The sequence below is a fragment of the Fusarium fujikuroi genome, chromosome FFUJ_chr11 (genome assembly GCF_900079805.1).
Source record: "Fusarium fujikuroi IMI 58289 draft genome, chromosome FFUJ_chr11".
Lineage (NCBI taxonomy): Eukaryota > Fungi > Ascomycota > Sordariomycetes > Hypocreales > Nectriaceae > Fusarium > Fusarium fujikuroi.
This window is the reverse complement of record NC_036632.1, coordinates 380,132-398,356: the sequence shown is the minus strand read 5'-3', so window position 1 is coordinate 398,356 and position 18,225 is coordinate 380,132. Positions and strand designations below refer to the sequence as shown.

Genomic DNA, 18,225 nt, shown 5'->3' with positions numbered 1-18,225 from the left:
CCATAGTCCATGAGCACAAATTAAGCACCGTGTTAAACGCGTTACAATGCCAGCCACCCCAGAGATATTCGACATCGGCCAAGAAGCCCTTAGACAATGGCGTCTCAACAAACTCTACGTCCATCGCACACCTCTCATCCCATCTAAAGTCAAAAATATAAAGTATGGTTCAAAACTCTGGTTGAAACTCGATCACATTCAGTTCACTGGTTCTTACCACTTCCGAGGCGCCATAGCACGAATGAAGGACAATCCTACCAAAAAGCCATTCGTGACAGCGTCGACGGGGAATCATGCCATGGGCGCTGCTCTTGCGGCGCATGCGTTAGGAACGAAAGTCACTATTGTTATGCCAATGGGTGTTGAGAGACATCTGCTTGACAAGGTGATGCAGTACGGTCCTAAGATTATACAGCGTGGGCATGATCTCAATGAAGCGAGAGCATATGCAAAAGACCTTGCTGAAATGTCAGAGCATATATATTTCTCACCCTGCGATGATGTGATGGTCCTCGCAGGTCTAGGCACCGTCTGCGTTGAAGTCCTCCAGCAATTTGAATTCTACCAGAAGGATATCCACAATATCTTCGCCCCCATGAGTGACATCGCACTCATAAGCGCCATAGGCTGCTTCGCCACAGATGCAAAAAGGCAAGCTGGCGAATTAAGGCCCAAAGTCAAAGTCTGGGGTGTCACAGCTCTAAACTCAATGACACTGGCTGGTTCATTATCTGCTGGATTTCCCATCGAGACTGAAAACTCGCCAACGATTGCTGCGTCTGAATTTGAGAATGATGTTATACGGCATGGGATTGACTTTCGGTCGGCGAGAGCGACGGTTAATCATGTTGTTACGTGTACGGAGGCGGAGATTCTGGTGGCGTTGAGACAGCTTCATTTGCAGGAGAGGCAGTATGTTGATGGGTTTTCGGCATTGGCGCTCGCGGGGTTTCACAAGGTTGCTGATAAGGTGAAGCATGAGATTAGTACTGTCATCTTGTGTAGTGGGAACTATGATAGGGATAAGATGGCGAAGCTGGTTTATGGTACGTGAGTTTTTGCGGTTATGCATAGAAATAAGCCTGCACCTCACATTGTCAATTTGATTTCTTCTGTTGGTTTGCCTGTCTCATTTCGGGGTGTGTCAGGCTGTGTTATACATCGACGCTCTTCGCCAATTCCTCCCATTCACGGCAAATTTCCAGCGTTTCTTCACACTTGCTCTTCACTCTCGACCAACTATCCGACCCCAAAGGTACCCTCAAAGGCAGTGTCTTACCCTCTGCAACGCCAGTCCCTTTCACTAGCTCGATCATCCTAGCAACGGCCTTTTCAGGATCTCCTGGCGAATTCTCTGTCAAAGTCGCCTCAGCCTGTCGAACCGCTTCATTGAACTGAGCATACTCTGGAACACGAGCGTCGACGTGCTGGATTTTGTTGAAAACTGGAGTGCGGCAGTATCCTGGCTCGACGATGAGGACTTTTAGGCCTGGAGCGAAGATGGCGAGTTCTTTGGATAGACACTCGACGGCGCCTGAACCTGTTAGTAAGTTTGGGCATACGATATGGAAGAATGGTCACAGCTTGCCTTCTAGAGCGAACTTGCTGGCGCAGTATCCTGATGCACTGGGGTCAGCATGCCAGCCAGCCTGAGATCCGACAAATAGCAAAGTTCCAGACCGCTGCTTCCTCAAGTACGGCAAGACGGCGCGGGTGATATTCATAGGTCCATGGAAGTTGACCTTGAATGACTTTTCCATGTCTTCTTGACTATTCTATCATCAGCTGTAATGCTGTAATTCACAGCCCATGTTACTCACGTCAGCTCTTCCACTGCCCCACTGAGGATATACCCCGCGTTATTGACTACAACATCAATTCCATCGTAGATACTCCAAGCCTCGTCTATTTTGGACTTGATGACCTCAAGGGAGGATGAAACATCGAGGTCTAGAATAGTTGCGCCAGTTTCTTTGAGGTGCGAGAGCTTTGTATCGGCGTTGCGGCCAGTGGCTATGACGTTATCGCCTGCAGATCGAAGTTGACGAACCAAGGCTTCGCCAAACCCGCTGGAACAGCCAGTGATGAACCAGGTTATGCCCATGATGCTAGAAATATATATCTTTGGACTTGCAACGGATTACAGACCGATTCAACGATAAGAAGCGTAGCGATTACGTTTTATACTTGCGGTGAACCAGGTTTGGGATCCTCCTTTGTGGATTGAGTCAGCATCAGTGGGACCAGTCTGACAGCTAACGTTACTTGATCCTGGCGATGTTTGCTTGAAAGGGATCTCTAGCTCAAAGACAAGCTAATTCCTGATTGTGATTTGAGGTCCCAGAAACTTATCCCATCATGTTACGGTGACACTTCCATACAAGAGCCAAATAACAGTCATCCGCCATTCTTGTACGTCTCCTTTGCTGTTTGTTCTCTGAAAACCAAATTGATCGTATCACCACGGGTTTATGCCTTGAACTCCAATAGCCTTCCCAACATCTTCATCCTTCTCGCCCTTGATAACACGCGCAATTCGATCCCCTCCTTCAGCCGGCTCAGCTGCTCCCCGCTGCTTGAGAGACTCGGCATCACTGGTGAAGTTTGTCGCACACAACCCCGGATCTACCCCAAATACCAAGAAACCCTCTGATTTAAGCCGAATGTTGTACATCGTCATGAGCATGTTCAGACCAGCTTTACTAGTCCGATATTCCGTCGCCCCAGCGCTATGAAGTGGCGATTCAGGGTTAGATGTAAGAGTGATGGATCCAGTGCTTGATGTAACAAAGATGAGACGAGGAGGTTTATGCTCTGACTTGTGAAGAAGGGGTAAAAATGCTTCGGTGACGCTAAGCGCACCAACAAGGTTTGTTTCAAGGACCTTGCGGAAAGCTTCGCGCGTTGGAGGGCTGGCCATTGAGATGATACCAGCGTTATTAACCAGAATATCCAACCTGCCCCATTCAGAAGCTAGGGTTTGAGCAGCGGCATCGACGGAGTTGTCATCCGTGACGTCAATCTGTATGCTGGAGACTGTTCCTTTGATATCGTCGAGTGACTGGAGTGACCGAGCTGCTATCTCCCCTTTGGCTTCATCTCGACTTCCAATAATGACATGGTATTTTACCGAGGACAGGACTAGATTCTTGGCGGTTTCGAAGCCGACGCCTTGATTGGCGCCTAGTTGGGTATCTCAATGGAGAGTCTGCGTATCTTTGTGTGCGGTAACTCACCGGTAATCAGGACCAGCTGTTTGTATTTCGACATGTTGCATAAGATACGACATGAGTTTTGGTGGCGAAGTGGAATGTTAGAGAGGACTTTTGATGAATATATGTAGCAGTGCTCTTGTGCCATCTCTTCATGTCGCTACTGGCGGACTTAAGGCAAGCTCTAGCTTAAAATCCGCCCACGGGCATCTTGTATCGGAACGCTCGGAGATACCTCCACGGAGATATCAAGGCGAGCTTATTGGCCAATCGTATCTTTCTCATTGCATTGGGGTTCAATTCCTTTAGGATTCATTCAGGCAGGGCTTTTATTATCATTTGGTGCTGGACGCATGCATAATTTCCGTGTTCCGAATGCAAGCCACTATCTTGATACTTTTAATTTAAGCCATCTCTATTGACTATCACTTAAAGGGACTTGGACTGCCATAGAATAAAATGTAACACAGAGCTTTGCAGTAACCGAGGTCTTTGAGATAGTTCGAAACTTTGCACACAGGTGTTGTTCCAAACGGCCTTCGACTTATATACTTGACCAAGTAATATCTTAAAGTTCCAGGCAGATCCTAAGTTGGAATTAAGACGAGAACTGTTGTTTCTTGTTATCATGCTCAGTCACCTTGCCGTCCTGCAATAGAGTATCTCATAGAGACTGAACTCACCTGCAGCCATCAACTGTCATACCCTGAGCTATGTTTCGCAAAATGTTCGTCATAGAGTGACTGAATTTGACTTTTGGTCGGATTCAGCGGCCCGGCTTTAATCCGCTGAAAGCCTGAGCCAACAACGAAAGTCTAGGAATGGTGCCTAACCAACATGCTCTCCCCTCATCATCAGATGTAGCGCTTCCAAGATGCAAACCTCGCCGCCTACAATCCTCGTTGACTCTCTCCCCAAAGGCTCTAGAGTTACATTTAGAGACTCTACGTTCTTCGCACGTAATAGGCCTGGGGTAGCTTTCCCATCAGCTGATCAAGTCCGAGCTAAGAGTGAAGCGGGCGATCACGTCCTTCATAGAAAGAATACCGTCATTTTTGAGTCACTTGGCTTGGTCGTCAAATTTGGAAAAGAGCCCCGTGTCACCGCTGCGGAAGGCCAGTGCCTCTGGTGGTTGCGTCGGTGTCTTCCAAGCGTCCCTGTCCCTGAGATATACGGCTGGACAGACGATGGAGGAGAAGTCTTTTTGTACATGCAGCTGGTTGAAGGCGTGACTTTGGAGAAACGATGGGATTCCCTGAGTAGAGAGGATAAAGTTGGGGTATGTGAGCAACTGCGAGATATGCTCGATGAGTTACGTCAGGTAAAGCGCGATCCAGAGGACGAGTTTCTTGGTATATAAGAGCCCGACTGCCATGGGAGTTATCATGTTGATCAGGAAACAGGACAAATCAACCGTGGACCACTACAGGACGTGGTATTCGCCGACGGAACCCGACCAAAAGCAGGACCGTTTTTATCTGTAAAGGAGTTCCATGACTGGTTTTCTTTCCTGGTAAAACGACAAGCCGCAAGTGGTCCCCACTGGGAAGATTACGAACTAGAGGATATACCTGACCCATATCGCCAACTTCTACCTGACGATCCTGGAGTTGTGTTCACGCATGCTGACGTCCACCCAAGCAACATAATGGTCTCTGAAGGCTCACCGTGCCGTATTAACGCTGTGATAGACTGGCACCAGTCAGGCTGGTATCCTGATTACTGGGAGTTTTACAAGGCTGAGTATACCAACCACTGGGAGTCTGAGTGGGTGCAGGAGTACATCCCCATGTTCTTGAACAAACCTCGAGAGACGTTTCTCAACGGGATTGACAGCTACGCAGCCTCATGGGGTTTCATGTAACCTCGAGAGCAATTCTTACCAGAAAGCGAGACGATGTTGGAAATTGTGAACGATCTCTCCAGAAAGGTAAAAGTACCGCACTTCTTGAGGGGTCCAGAAAGTGCTTGACGCGTCTAGCAAAAAGGAGACTACATCCTGAGATCTTGTACAAAGGGCAAAAAACATACAACAGCGGGGATTCGCTGGTCGTCACCGACCCAACTACTAATCCGCCCCTTACAGGCTTGACTATGGGAGAGCAGACGGGATCCCGTATTTTCCTGTAGGTATGGTCGTATGTGGTTGAATGCGGTCAGATTTTGGTACAAGTTCAGGGTCGGCAAGGCGTTATGTCGTTGTTCCAGCGTCTTGACATATGGCGAATGCAGATATATATCTCCAGTCGAGTTAAGCGTTAGTTATTGGCTGATCTAAATGTATAGAGTGGAGTATATTTATAGATTCCTTTACTAATCATGCCTTGTTTAATCATATAGAGAAGTGGAATAAAGATCTCTCTTTATAACCCTTCCAAGTGCTATTCTCCAAACCGTAATACGCATGGCCTGCCAAGAAGTCCAGACTGTTCAAAACCGTCCGAACTTCCCTGAAATGGTTTCACATGCAACGGCTCCCAGTTTTCCGTGACGCTATGATGCTCACTGATGTTCTTCGATACGGACAAGCCAATCAAAGCAGGTTTCTGCCAGGCTGAGGGGATCGCCAAGCATGCTAGACCCTGATGGTATAGCTAGGCGAAAACCTAATAGCTAGTCGAGGCTGAGCGGTGGAGTTACTGTGGATGCTTGCGCCATGGTCTTTGGATCCGGCATGATCTTTTATATTGTTGAGGTCCCATGCGGTTGAATATTCGCATTCACTTCACTTTTTATATCACATAATGGCAGGACAGTACTACGCTGTGCCGTCAAACGGCCAGCACGACATCCATCTCCAATTCCAGAACCCACCAACTACACCGAGCCCACCATTGCAACCATCCCGATCCTTCCAAGGTCTTCCAGCTCGCCGCCGATCAAAAGTAAAACTCTGGTTCGGCCTCATCGGAAAATGGTGCATCACAGTTATCTTCATCATAGTCATCTATGGGATCTTGATCGCATATGCTCTCTACGATGTCATATCAGAGAAACAGAAGAAGTATTTTAATGCATTAATTACAGGGTTCCTTATTGCTCTGGGACTGTCAACTATGAGTCAGTTGACCCATGCAGTACAAGATTTGAGATGGTGGATTTTGAGTAAGCGGCCGAGGTCCCGCCAAAAAGTAAGTTTTGAACGAGGCCTGGAAACGGGCAGTCTGCTAATATGTGTAAAAATGATTAGGTCAAAGCGATTTTGCATGTTCACAGCATGAGTCAAGTACTGGTCTTGGCATTCAAATCGAGTCGGTGGACAATTCATGTTGGAGTCGCAACCTGGGTAGCGCTATTTCTTGTGGGTTCACATCACATCTGGTTTCTGTCAAAACCTGACTAACCACTCACCAACACAATCAGGCAACTCAAATCGGATATGCCTCATTGGGTTTGTGCTACTCGGTCGAAAAAACCGAAGACCAGGCCCTCTTGATTCCCGGGAACGTCTCCATCGCGAATTTAAGCACCATCTCAACCTCGAGTGTTGTCAACGCATCCGGTTCAACCAAGAGCGAAGAGTACGCGGCAAACAGCTACGGGATCATATCCCTGGCTTTAAACGAAGGGGATCCCGATGATATCCTTTTCCCTGGGACTTTATTCTTTGCAGACAATAAGTTTCTATTTTGTGACGGGTCCTGTGCCTATGTCTTTCGCGAGACGAATACGCTTTCTTTGGATAATCCGAAAAGCGCTCCTGTCTCAGCGGTCACCGACAGGAAAGTGAATATCACGGCGCATTGCGACGCGCTGAAGGTCCGTCAAGGGGGCAATGGAACGGGGGAGCTGATTACCGTCAACAATGGGAGCAGGGAAACAAATATCACATTACCTAGTAAGGAGGTTCTTGGTGAGAAGGTTTACATGACATCTGCCTCTCGCAACTGCGGCAGCGATTGCAGCATTGTTTCAGTGTTTGAACCATCGTCGACAGATCCATGGCTTTACAACTGCACCGTCAAAATGAGCCCTGTTGAGAACGCGAAGAGGCCAGAGCACGAAGTTAGTGAGAGACTGATGCGCTTAGCAACCTCGGCGATAGCTCTAGGAGGTCCCGACGGCCCAAACGATACCCGATCAAACAGCTACCCCGCTGCGTCGGTGTTCGGTATACCACTGAATGGCTCAACAGAACAAGTAGAATACCTTTTATCACGCTTCGCTACGGGTATGCTGGCAGCTGTCATCGAATCAAACACAGATATTGTACTCGCCGGCCAAATGCCTACGATCGGACAGAAACTCAACGTTTCGCACTGGGGAATCATCACCTTGATCTTATGGATCACGGCATTTCTTCAGTTGTTGGTGGCTGTTATAGCGACCAAGGTGTCGGAACGGGTTGTTGTGCCAGAAGGCGATTCCCTTTCCGAGGCTAGGGTCTTGAGAGGCATGGTTGAGGAAGATATGTTGGATGGGGAGATGAAAGACAGTGCGGGAGGGAAGGGAAAGCGTTTATGGATTTACAGGAATCGACACGTTGGTGACGGGTTGTATGATTTGTATATGGAGGAGGTTAGAACGTAGCATGCTTATATCACAAGTCTCAACTTAATATTTGCGTAAGGCTTAATTATGACCCTTGGTTGCGGTGGTTTGCAGTGACATCTGGCCGTTGTCGTCTCCGGCATCTATGTTTGGCTCGAGCAATGAGCGTTCAAACGAGCCCAACTTTTCCTTGATTGCAGCGTGGAGCAATTGTGTTCGATCCCTGTGTTCGTTTGGTTACCATGGCAAAGTTTTTAAGATAAAGTAAAGGGGAAAAGACCGTAGTCGTCGCGTGATATTTCTACCTCTCTTTTTGTGATATTGACGCTCATTCAGGGTAGTATCTGTAGGCACCGGCTTGACTTCGGCTCATCAGAGTCTTACCGAACTCAATTCGTATCCACTGGCGGGTTTAGCTCAGTTGGGAGAGCGTCAGACTGAAGTCAAACTTCAATCAATCGATATCTGAAGGTCATGTGTTCGATCCACATAAACCGCAATTTGATCTTTTTGTGACTCTCAGAGAATTGCCTTGTACCAGAAGAATGTAAAACATTCATGATATAAAATAACCCTGCAATGTGCACTCGCAGTATCGAAGTAAATATATGCCAACAGTGAGGGCGACGAGTATTTTGCCTGTATGTGTTTTTTTTGGTGTTCTTTGCCTTTGTGGCCTGGAGGCTGAAGCCTCTTTTGACCCCTCAACCTTATCACAGTAAATATCTGCAAACAGTATTGCCCTTGGCTCCTATCTCTCTACTCATCCCCAACTCCCCGGTCTCAATCCTATTATGAACCTTCGTGGCATTTCGTCGAAGTTTGAGGCTTTATCTATTGGCACGCAATTTCTTCCAAAGCTTATGCATGCGCTCAGCTTGTCCAGGGGTAAACCTCTTGGGACCGCACTCACTGCATCTCGTTAGCTTCGTTTCCAACCTCAAGATATGAACAACTTACGGCTCGACATAGTCCATGAAGTTATCCGTAGGATCAAAACCAGGCTTATCAGGGCAGCTGTTGAGATCAGGTGGAGGGCACACCCCATACTCTGGAGGCGATGCCTCATAAGGAGTATCATCAACATAGTCGCCTGGTTCTTCGCAACCATTCTCAAAGGTATGCTCCAGACCAAGCCAGTGCCCAACCTCATGAACGGTAACGTAGTTGAATTTTGGAGGGACCTCGCCAGGGTTATCGGGCCTCATGATGCAGCCGTCGAAGAGGATATCATTCTTGGTGGGATTGGGAATAGGGAGCTCGCACTTTCCACCGGGGGGCATACTCGCAATGAAGAACAGATTGAGATCCTTGTAGGTTCCTTGCCTCAATGCAGCCCGGAGCTCCTCTCGGAATTCACCGACTGGACTGATGGGATAAGCCCAGTCAGAGTTGATGGTTCTGCTGGTGTTCATCAACTTGAACGAGAAATTCCAGGGCTTAAACTTCTCGTTGAGAAGGCTCATCTGTTCCTTGACCGTAGCTTGCTGTGAAGCGTTAGTACATTAGCTTCGAAGGTTTCTTTGGGACTTACGCTAAGGTAGTTGTCTTCTTCCTTCTTGCTTGCTGCGAGGATATGCACGTAGGTCTTGACCTCTACATTCTTATGTTGTCCTCGGATTTCGAGATACTCATTTGCAAGGTCTTTTGAAATGGCTTTCAAGCCATTGCTGGATCCCGAGGTACCGCAGTCAAAGCCAGCGGCTGACACAGAGTTGGCCAGGAGGCCGAGAGCAAGAGCAAATTGAAGATGCATCCTGAGTGATGAGAGATAGACAACGAAGTGAATGCTTCAAAACGGGTGGTGCCAAGCGTGTCGTGTCCGACTATTTAATATAAAATCAGTTTTCGTATTGCCAGCTTGCAATTGGGACTTTCGAATCCTTTTCAATCCTTCCTACACTGCGCCACGTTCGCCAGTACTGGTTGGATTCTTGGCAGTGCCCCTCACAAGGTCGAAACACGAGGTCGGACCATGCTAGCGTTACTTTAACAACGATTGAATAGGAAATAAGAATCTTGGTCCGGGGGGGGTTGGAGATGCAAGCAGGCTGACACCTTTCCCACTGGCTGGCAGAACTGGTGAGGATCGCGGGGTTACGTGGACTTTCGGTGTTCTGGGCAGAGGATCAGGCAAAGAGACTCAGTTGTAGGATTGGAATCGTAATACACGGACTCAAACAGGCCGACTGTTCTATGCGCTCAAGAGTACACTATTCTGACCTATTTACGACGCGGAATTTCTGCAATGTCTGCTTGCTGCTGGCGACCATCATGATCACTGGCTTCCACGATGAAGCGTGGAGCAGCAAATTGCAGCATACCAACTGCAAAGCATGGCTATTCTGGCGTAGCCTGTTGCAATAGTACATTCCTATTGATTGCGAGTGAGAAGGTGCTGCTAAGATGTCAGCGGGGTATTCCTTTAGGCTAATGCCTTCGAAGGCTGATTACCAGGATCTGAAGCCTCCAAGGTAAGGCAGAGTTACGACGCTCTTCTGATGGGGCTAAGAGACACATCAGTATCCTACAAATATATGATATGACCGATACACGCCGTTTCTTAATGCTTTCTGATCTGGATTGGTGAGTTTAGGGTTAAATGTTATCCTTAAAACTCTAAAGACGAAAACGAGCTTATGACTACTCAGGAAATGTTTCGGCAACTAGACAATACAGTATAACAACCTGTTCCTTTGTTGTCTTATTGGTCATCGTGGAAGCTTCTATGTAAAAGCTTATATTGGGCAAATTAAATATCGTGTTCTCGTTCATCACCTGTGCTCGCAGCCTAAAGCTTAACCTTCCTTATAGGCAGCAGTCAACCCCATAGTTCCCTTTTTGTCAAGGGCAAGGTGTTCTGATATCCAGTAATGAGAGCGATGCATTGAAGGGCATAATGTCCATAAAAATTAGACGAATTGTGCGTAACATCCTGTTGCAAAACGTCGGATTAAATAGGCCGGAGATGGTTCTGAATCTTTGTTCTGAAAGTCAAACTGCTATGAGAATCTTCAGGTCATGAGAGTAACGTATGCTTGATCAAAATCACAAGCTTCACAGCGCCAGGTCGTTGTCTGGCTCTACGGGCTTATGACAAGCTAAGTGTTACTGGAATATCTGCTTTTGCGTTCAGGCTTGGATTTAATTTGATCACACGACCGTATAGATGTAGTGGGTAGTTGATGTAGGTTGGAGGTTAAAGATTTGAGTTCACGTGTATCATCAAATATACCAATAAAAGATTGCATGAGTGATACATAGCCTTTCGCCTCCAGGTCTTTTCAAGCGACAAATGATTTAGCCTTTCGTGAGTGACATAAAAGTGAGCCGCATCTCCCAGGTTCTGTGCCATGATTTTCAGTCCTATTGATAACCCTCACAGGCACTCAGCACATATCATCGCGTGCTCGAGCAACCATCACATTCATACCATGAAGCCTTCCGACATACCACCCGCAAACGAGGGCTTGTCAACATTTACATGCTTTCCATATCTTCCTCCCGAGATCCGCGAAATGGTATGGAAGTGCCTGATCCCAGTGCAACGCCACCTGAGGATAGAAGGCCGCTTCGGAGAGCCAACCAAGATTGGGTCTTTCTCAATCTCTGAGGGATTCTACCTCTCTAAAGTCTGCTCTGAGAGTCAAAAACTCCTTCATCGTGTTATCGCATATGAGGCTGCGAAAGATGGCGACGATGCCTCTAACGATGAACCTTTCGGCACAGTTCTTCTGACAACACTGAATAACCCATCACTGGAGATCTTGTCTTCCCTAACAGCTGATATCGATTGTATTGCTGTACGATGGCCCGCCAGTACAGGAGAAGTGGAAGAGCTTCATGCAGCTCTACACAAGAGGGTGGCTGGTGGTGGTCAACAGATAAAAGCCATCTACACTGGGATATCATCGGAACTTAGAGGCGAGTTACGACCCCCAAGGAATCACTACATGACACCACTCGCTGATTTCAAAGTCATGACCAAAGACGATGCTGAAATATACCGGAACTCCAGGGACTTCTTATTTTTTACACAATCGAGGCTCGAATACTACATCTACGAATCTCGGGATTTTGAGAGGGCTTCAAAAGAGCTACGTTCGACCTGGGAGAGACTTCCTTTCAAGGACGGAATCGCAGAACCGGTGATAAAGCCAGGCTTTATCTTGATCCGCGCAGCCAGAAGGCGTCGACTCAGCTGACATCCTATTGGGGTTATTCCTACCAGCTCGTTCAGCGATTAGGCAAGCACCATGTTATTACAGTCTCAGTTCAATGTTTAAAGGCTGGAACAGATCTACGATCTTAGATCAAGCCGTTTGCGGCCAAGTCTCACTGTTCCCGGCCACATTCCACGGCCAACAATCGCCCCCAGCACGGAATTTCCGGGAACCCGCTAAATCATTTCAAGATCACTAGGAAGAAACTTCCAAATCCAGCGCTGACCCGAAAATTAAGGGCCTGCTATTTGTCTCCGCCACCGCCTTGTTTCGAGACCGTTAGTGCTTATATACAATGGATCCAATAAATGAGGCATAACAATCTTTATTCCTTCAAATAAGTCTCAAACAGACCAAAATCCCAAGACAGTAAATACAAATCGCTCAGCCACAGAGGCTCGGCCCGCTAGAAATGAACAGGACCCAAGCTCAGACACCTGCAATGCTGTCTGGTATGTTGAGAAAACTAAGTCTACAGGGGACCCCTGTAATGCTCAGCCTTGATATCCACCGCTAGACCAGGACCGACATGACATTCCTCTCAGTACGGTCTAGGCGGGAATCCTACGATCCTTCGAAATCATACGCTTGGTATATAATAAGCGTGCCAAGTCACGATGGACTCAGGCCAAGATACTCCCTAGCTTCTCACCATGCATATCGCTTCCTACGTCTCCGTCGCATTCACAGTGCTTGGCCTCGCGGCGGCGTCGCCTAAGGGATGCACTACCAAGCGATCCCCTGAGCCAGAGTTAGAGAACGGTCATTACATCGTTGACCGCGCGACAAAGTTCGCTAACAAGAAGGTTTGGACGTTCAACGGCAAGAGTCTTCCTGAGGGCCTTTACTCGAGCGATTATCAAGTGGGAAATACCCATGTTTACACACCATCTGGTGTCAAAGTCCGCAATGGGTACCTTGAGTTGACGGTCCCTGGTGGCCAGAAGTCGAAGCCCTACAAGTCTGCTGAGGTTGCGACTGAGATTGAGAACATCAAGTACGCTTCTGTCCGAACCACAGCTATTCTTAGCGAACCTGCAGGTGTTTGCAACGGTACGTTTAACCAACCATCTCAGTCATCGATGTATTAATGTTGTCAGGAATGTTCTTCTACCAATCTGACAGCCAAGAGACCGACATCGAGTGGCTCTCCGACCCCAAATCTGAGTCCAACTACGGCGGTATTCGTCGACTATGGTTCACGAACCAGGACAATAACGGCGACGGCAAGCCAACTGACAAGAATGTCCTTCCTCCTGCAAACCCTACAACCACTGAGCACGAGTACCGAATTGACTGGACCAAGGGTCTTGTTGAGTTTTATGTTGATGGTGTGAAGCAGTGGTCTACTAAGAAGGATGTTCCCAATGTTCCTGGACCTTGGATCTGGAATAACTGGTCTAGCGGTGATAAGGGCTGGAGCGCTGGGCCTCCTAAGCAGAATGCTGTGTTTAAGATTAAGAAGATTGAGATGTACTACAACACTGCTTAGAAAATTTTTGGATAGGTGTTGGGTTGGTGCAGGGTTTTTGGTCCTGTAGAATATTTGCATTCGGGTTGGTAGCATTGAATTGGAGAACACATAGAGTCATGATATAATGCTGTCCGCAGAAGACAAGTCGTTCTTCATTGTTGCCCTTCTCCTTCACAGTGAGCCTCCATTATTAGCAAGCTCGATGCTCCAATGACTTTTGTATCGGACGTTAGATCTGAAGAGGCATAACGTCTCAATACTAGACGCATCTTAGCCCCTGAGCCATGTATGAGTCGAACTCGGCCGATCACTGAAGGTTTGATAGTTGAAGCGTCCAGCGATGATACGTTTACCATATAATCTAAATCTCTCAAACATCCGTGGCCAACCAAGGTCAAAGGAGTTGTTGTCTTCTCTTGAATAGCATGGCGGAAGGGATTTCTGTTCAGAGGAGAAGCGTGTGATGCGTCAGTTGTCACGACAACCAGGAATACACCGCTTCAATATCACCCTTTCAGTGAAATAGCATAAACTTCATAAGCCATTCAAGTATCTGTTCCTCCCAAAATCCCCGTACAAAGCAAGACACTATTCCGCCGCCGGGCTACTCTCCTTCGGCCTCTCAGGCTTCTGCCCATAAACACTAAACCTACACTTCATTAGCACGCCAACCCACTCAACAAACAGCATCAAACTTACACATGACCAAAAGCCTGCGTCTTAGGATTCATAAGGACCTTTCTCATCTCCGCCGCGAACAGCTGCATCTCCTCCGGCGACCACTTAAGAATCTCACAGAGCGGCAACTTGACGAAACCATCGAGGGCCTGGCTAAACGAGAGTCCCACAAAAGTTCCGAGCTCTTTCTTCTTCTTGTCCCTTGGCCAGCGTCCAATGGGTACTTTGTGCGTTTGCGGAGTTACGGATACAAAGCCTGCGTCTTTGGCGAGGGTTGCGAGTTTGCCGTTGGAGAAGTCGAATGTGCAGCCAATTGTTTCGCCGACTTGGGTGAAGATTTTTGCCCAGCGTGTGAAGATACTAGTGTTCGTTAGAACAGTGGAAAATCTTATGGGGAGGGATGCGTACTGCTCGTCGTCGACCTTGATCTCTGGGTTTTGAGAAAGCATTTGCAGATCAGGTTCGATGTGCTGGAACCAACCCCCTGGCTTAAGAGCCTTGTACATCTGACCATACAATTTATCCCAATCAGCAATAGTGCCCTGAAGATATCGAATGTGGATAAAGTCAAAGGACTCGGGCTCAAAGGTCCATTCAAGTTGAGCGTCATCGATCTGAAACTCAACATTTGGAGGGACGAAGCTTGGCTGGGTTGGGGTGATGTCTGTAGCAATGACGCTGGCTGATGGGTATTCGTCTGCTACGTTTATAGCCCAGATCCCAGTTCCTGTACCGATGTCCAAGATTTTCTAGATTTCGTGAGAATTGGAGTCTACGGTGATGAAGAGACGTACCTGAGGGTTGTCGCCGATGGGAGGAAGAAAGAGTTTATCGTCGAGCATCAATGTCAACCAATGATGGCTAAGCAGTTAGCCAACATGTACACTCTAGGTGCGTGGCGATGAACTTACATGAGATCAAGTGCTTCGAGTTGCTCCTCGTCATTGGGGGCCCTGTTCATCAGCGATGTTCACTCTCATCACGAAATGTCTTACCAATGCTTTCCATACTTAGGATTAGCATAAGTTCTTCCCTGAAAGTACTTATTCTCGAAGATGCTCGACGTGATCGAGGCTGTCGACTCGGTTTCACTACCTCGTCAGCTCAATCCCGACAAACATAACCATCAACATACCTATCAGCGCTGAAGTTACTCTCAGTGTCGTTGCCAACATCCAACGCGGGTTCCTACCAAGATTAGCACTTGTTGAACAAATCACAATAGGTAAATAACATACTGCTTCAATTGGAGCCGCCATCTTTTCGTTATGGTTTGTTTCTCAGTACAAAGAGACGAAATAAACTCAGGCGTGCGGGGTCGGTGGTGTCTTTATGTCTTTGTTGGGGGGTTACATGACATGTCGAGTTGCTTCTGTGCCGCATGCGCTGAAATGCATGAACGGAGGACGCTATCCAGTGATGGGAAAGTGACAGGTGGGGCTAGTCGCATTGTAGATGGGGGTCGATGGGCTTTTTGTTCTGTTTTGTTTGTTAGAAGGGGTATTATGCAAGCAATCATGAATTGGCGAGTACTACCTACACTTGTAACACTCATGACCTTGCTCTGGAACATCTCGAGACATTCATCCATCTCAAAAGACGATAAAGAAGTGTTTCATTAAGAAACTGTCATCTCTTGTCTCTTCTCTAGCTTGCGGGGCCAACTACGCTAATGCGACCACGGCTTGAAAAGACCCTTGTTCCGGGCGTCTTCACAACAAGCTTTTCCAACTGTGGCATGCTTGGTTATTGGTCGTCTTTAACCTTTTGAGGCTGGGAGGCCGTTGTAACGTGTTCACATGGTAGCCACTCATATTGTCGTAATGCGATTGGAGGCGCTTGACATCGCACCACTGGTATGTACACCATGAAACACTGGAGATGGTTGCAGATGTACGACAATGCGACTGTATCCATTTCATAGGTCCTTGGTAATTGCCCCCCTCACTTATACTGCAGTCTACAGAGACAGTCAGCCCCTAAAAACGCACGAAGTCGCTCCAATAATTCCAATCCAACAGGTCATCACCAACATTAAAATCCCATGCATCCAGTGCACTACCGGTCATCTCAGCATCACCCTGCCCAACACGTCTCTTACTCCAAAGCAACTCAATGCAAGCCGGCGCAGCCTCACCATCAGTCAACGCCTTCCGTCTCGCCTCCCAGGCTTCCAACGTCAAGTTCCCAAAAGCAGTGTATAGCGAATTATCAACACTATCCACAAGTTCAGGATGATCAGTGTATAAACTGTCAACAAGTTTCCAAGCAAGATTAATTCTTGGCCCGGAAGGTCGTCGGCGGAGTTCGCTAATGACATAGATCCAAGCGTCAATTTGGTAGAGTGATGTTAGATGAGTAAACATCTGAGATGAGAACTTACTCTCAAACCCTACGTTGACGAGTTCCAAAAACGATAGCGCTGCGTTGAAGAGAATATCGCTATCCTCTTTTGTCATATAAACATCCGCATCGCCAGGTGCTGCTCTAGCCCTCGGGTGATGTAACCTGAAGCGCATTCTCGCAATAGCCAGTTTAGCCATGGCATACGTCAGGTCATGAAAAGGAACAGCTCTGTCAAGCTTGACAAGATATTTGTCCATGTAGATAGCTTCAAGCTCGTTTATGGCTTCGTCTTCAGCCTTCGTCGATCCTCCAGGTCTTCCGAAGCCGGGCGCTATGCAGTCAAACACTTTTGCTGCTTTGGGCGATGAGCGGAGCCACTGCGTTACTTCAAACTTCATCAGAACGCACACCATTTCTGTAGGGCCGGTGTGCTGGACTGGAGGTTCGAGCATGTCTGGATGAAGGTCTGCGTCGTTGATGTTGAAGGGGAGACGAACATCGCCGAATTCTGATCTTGCCAGTTTGATTCCTGGTGTAGAACTAGCGCGCACTCGAGAGTCGAGACCTTTTATCTGCCACCAGAGTCTGATGCGCATTTCTTTCTCGAAAAAGGTTAGTTTCGCGTCGGTATCTGATTTGTGTAGACCCATCATCTGTCCAGCTCTTATAGCAACGGCCGTCATAGTACTAGCCAAGTCGGTTTCTGGATTCGAAAAGGTGAAGAGGACCATGGCCTGAAGAGTTTCAAGGTCCTTTGTCGTCATGAAATCAGCTGCTGTAAGTGCCCGTACCGTGGCGGTGCGATAGCGCGTGAGCAATGCCCCTCTGCCCTCCCCCAATGACGATTGACAAGCTTCTGATGATAGTGAGGTGACTGAAAGAAGGTAAATGGAGAACATTAGTGCGGAGAGGGGCTTCGGTATGTTTGCTAGATCCCAGCTTGCTTCTAGAATCCGCTTCTGGAGACTTGGGATGTGAACAATCTTGATAAGGGGATTGACGCATTCGACAAAGGTCTGCCAGAAGAAGAAGATTTGTTTTGGTTCTGGGTGGTTCTCGTAGGGTTTTGATTCAGGGTCGAAAATCATGGAGTGGAATGATGGGGAGGAATGGAGGTAAGGGTCGTCTTTGTTGCGCAGTGTAAGCGTAGGAGGATACTTGAGCTGTAGCAATGTCAGTCGCAGCGACGTATTATTATCTACATGGCTTACCTCATGGCTCAGTTTTGACCAAAGGCATCTACATACGTTAGAATTAGTGCATCCTGTTGAACAGACAAGATGACTTACAACTCCGTCGCAGCATCCGACACCGTCGTATCATCCTCCTTCTTGGCCTCCAAACCCGACGACACCCAAACATTAGCATGCTGACTATAATCCACGCCACTTTTCTGCATCAATTGCTCATACTGCGCCAACCGCGCCAGCAAATCCTCATCCGCCGCTCTTTTTCGAGGTTTCGGCGGAGGAGGCGCTTCGTATGTACATTCTGCTCTACCTTTCTGACAATTTGAGCAGGGATGTTGACGATCACACTTGACTTTGCGTCGGGCGCACATTGAACATGCGTACTTTCGTAGTTCGGCCATGATATTGATGATGATGGGGGGTTAAAGGGCGTAGAAGGGAGAGAGTCGGTCGTTTCGGTGACTTCGGGGGCGCGGAGGACTCGGGGATGTCGGGGCTGAGAGGGGTTTAGCGTCGGTGTTTTTAGAAGTCCGAGGGTTATTTCGTTTGTTCTATCTGACGATGGAATGCACTGCACAGCGGGTGAAGATGAGAATTGATAGAGTAAATGC

General features: G+C 47.8%; 10 protein-coding genes and 1 non-coding gene, besides 1 other annotated feature; 5 read left to right on the top strand and 6 right to left on the bottom strand.

Annotated features, from left to right (window-relative positions):
• Nucleotides 1-46: 46 nt before the first annotated feature.
• FFUJ_11360 (ILV1-Anabolic serine and threonine dehydratase precursor) lies at nt 47-1,054 on the top strand (the record flags this gene model as incomplete). The annotated part of the gene is made up of 1 exon (XM_023570249.1): nt 47-1,054. One exon carries the CDS (start codon nt 47-49, stop codon nt 1,052-1,054), a length of 1,008 nt encoding a protein of 335 aa, XP_023437388.1.
• Nucleotides 1,055-1,154: 100 nt separating this feature from the next.
• FFUJ_11359 (related to ketoreductases) lies at nt 1,155-2,104 on the bottom strand (the record flags this gene model as incomplete). XM_023570248.1 has 3 exons in its annotated part: nt 1,155-1,534; nt 1,628-1,770; nt 1,821-2,104. The coding sequence occupies 3 exons, from the start codon at nt 2,102-2,104 to the stop codon at nt 1,155-1,157; spliced, it is 807 nt and encodes a 268-aa protein (XP_023437387.1).
• Nucleotides 2,105-2,458: 354 nt separating this feature from the next.
• On the bottom strand, nt 2,459-3,270 carry FFUJ_11358 (dehydrogenase-like protein; the record flags this gene model as incomplete). XM_023570247.1 has 2 exons in its annotated part: nt 2,459-3,183; nt 3,237-3,270. The coding sequence occupies 2 exons, from the start codon at nt 3,268-3,270 to the stop codon at nt 2,459-2,461; spliced, it is 759 nt and encodes a 252-aa protein (XP_023437386.1).
• Nucleotides 3,271-4,086: 816 nt separating this feature from the next.
• On the top strand, nt 4,087-5,076 carry FFUJ_11357 (uncharacterized protein; the record flags this gene model as incomplete). XM_023570246.1 has 2 exons in its annotated part: nt 4,087-4,564; nt 4,616-5,076. The coding sequence occupies 2 exons, from the start codon at nt 4,087-4,089 to the stop codon at nt 5,074-5,076; spliced, it is 939 nt and encodes a 312-aa protein (XP_023437385.1).
• Nucleotides 5,077-5,236: 160 nt separating this feature from the next.
• FFUJ_scaffold13.rrna6 lies at nt 5,237-5,352 on the bottom strand. Its single transcript, XR_002792863.1, has one exon. It is a non-coding gene; the product is annotated as a ribosomal RNA (ribosomal RNA).
• A 604-nt stretch (nt 5,353-5,956) lies between these two features.
• Nucleotides 5,957-7,742, top strand: FFUJ_11356 (uncharacterized protein; the record flags this gene model as incomplete). XM_023570245.1 has 3 exons in its annotated part: nt 5,957-6,098; nt 6,156-6,343; nt 6,576-7,742. The coding sequence occupies 3 exons, from the start codon at nt 5,957-5,959 to the stop codon at nt 7,740-7,742; spliced, it is 1,497 nt and encodes a 498-aa protein (XP_023437384.1).
• A 367-nt stretch (nt 7,743-8,109) lies between these two features.
• Nucleotides 8,110-8,202, top strand: a tRNA (tRNA-Phe).
• A 331-nt stretch (nt 8,203-8,533) lies between these two features.
• Nucleotides 8,534-9,459, bottom strand: FFUJ_11355 (related to metalloprotease MEP1; the record flags this gene model as incomplete). XM_023570244.1 has 3 exons in its annotated part: nt 8,534-8,615; nt 8,664-9,190; nt 9,238-9,459. 3 exons carry the CDS (start codon nt 9,457-9,459, stop codon nt 8,534-8,536), a joined length of 831 nt encoding a protein of 276 aa, XP_023437383.1.
• Nucleotides 9,460-11,137: 1,678 nt separating this feature from the next.
• On the top strand, nt 11,138-11,908 carry FFUJ_11354 (uncharacterized protein; the record flags this gene model as incomplete). Its single annotated transcript, XM_023570243.1, has 1 exon — nt 11,138-11,908. The coding sequence occupies one exon, from the start codon at nt 11,138-11,140 to the stop codon at nt 11,906-11,908; it is 771 nt and encodes a 256-aa protein (XP_023437382.1).
• A 671-nt stretch (nt 11,909-12,579) lies between these two features.
• Nucleotides 12,580-13,418, top strand: FFUJ_11353 (uncharacterized protein; the record flags this gene model as incomplete). XM_023570242.1 has 2 exons in its annotated part: nt 12,580-12,979; nt 13,027-13,418. 2 exons carry the CDS (start codon nt 12,580-12,582, stop codon nt 13,416-13,418), a joined length of 792 nt encoding a protein of 263 aa, XP_023437381.1.
• A 570-nt stretch (nt 13,419-13,988) lies between these two features.
• Nucleotides 13,989-15,337, bottom strand: FFUJ_11352 (related to methyltransferase; the record flags this gene model as incomplete). XM_023570240.1 has 8 exons in its annotated part: nt 13,989-14,049; nt 14,100-14,438; nt 14,487-14,827; nt 14,873-14,939; nt 14,990-15,031; nt 15,074-15,169; nt 15,214-15,266; nt 15,317-15,337. The coding sequence occupies 8 exons, from the start codon at nt 15,335-15,337 to the stop codon at nt 13,989-13,991; spliced, it is 1,020 nt and encodes a 339-aa protein (XP_023437380.1).
• Nucleotides 15,338-16,057: 720 nt separating this feature from the next.
• Nucleotides 16,058-18,015, bottom strand: FFUJ_11351 (uncharacterized protein; the record flags this gene model as incomplete). XM_023570239.1 has 3 exons in its annotated part: nt 16,058-17,587; nt 17,636-17,663; nt 17,714-18,015. The coding sequence occupies 3 exons, from the start codon at nt 18,013-18,015 to the stop codon at nt 16,058-16,060; spliced, it is 1,860 nt and encodes a 619-aa protein (XP_023437379.1).
• Nucleotides 18,016-18,225: the final 210 nt, after the last annotated feature.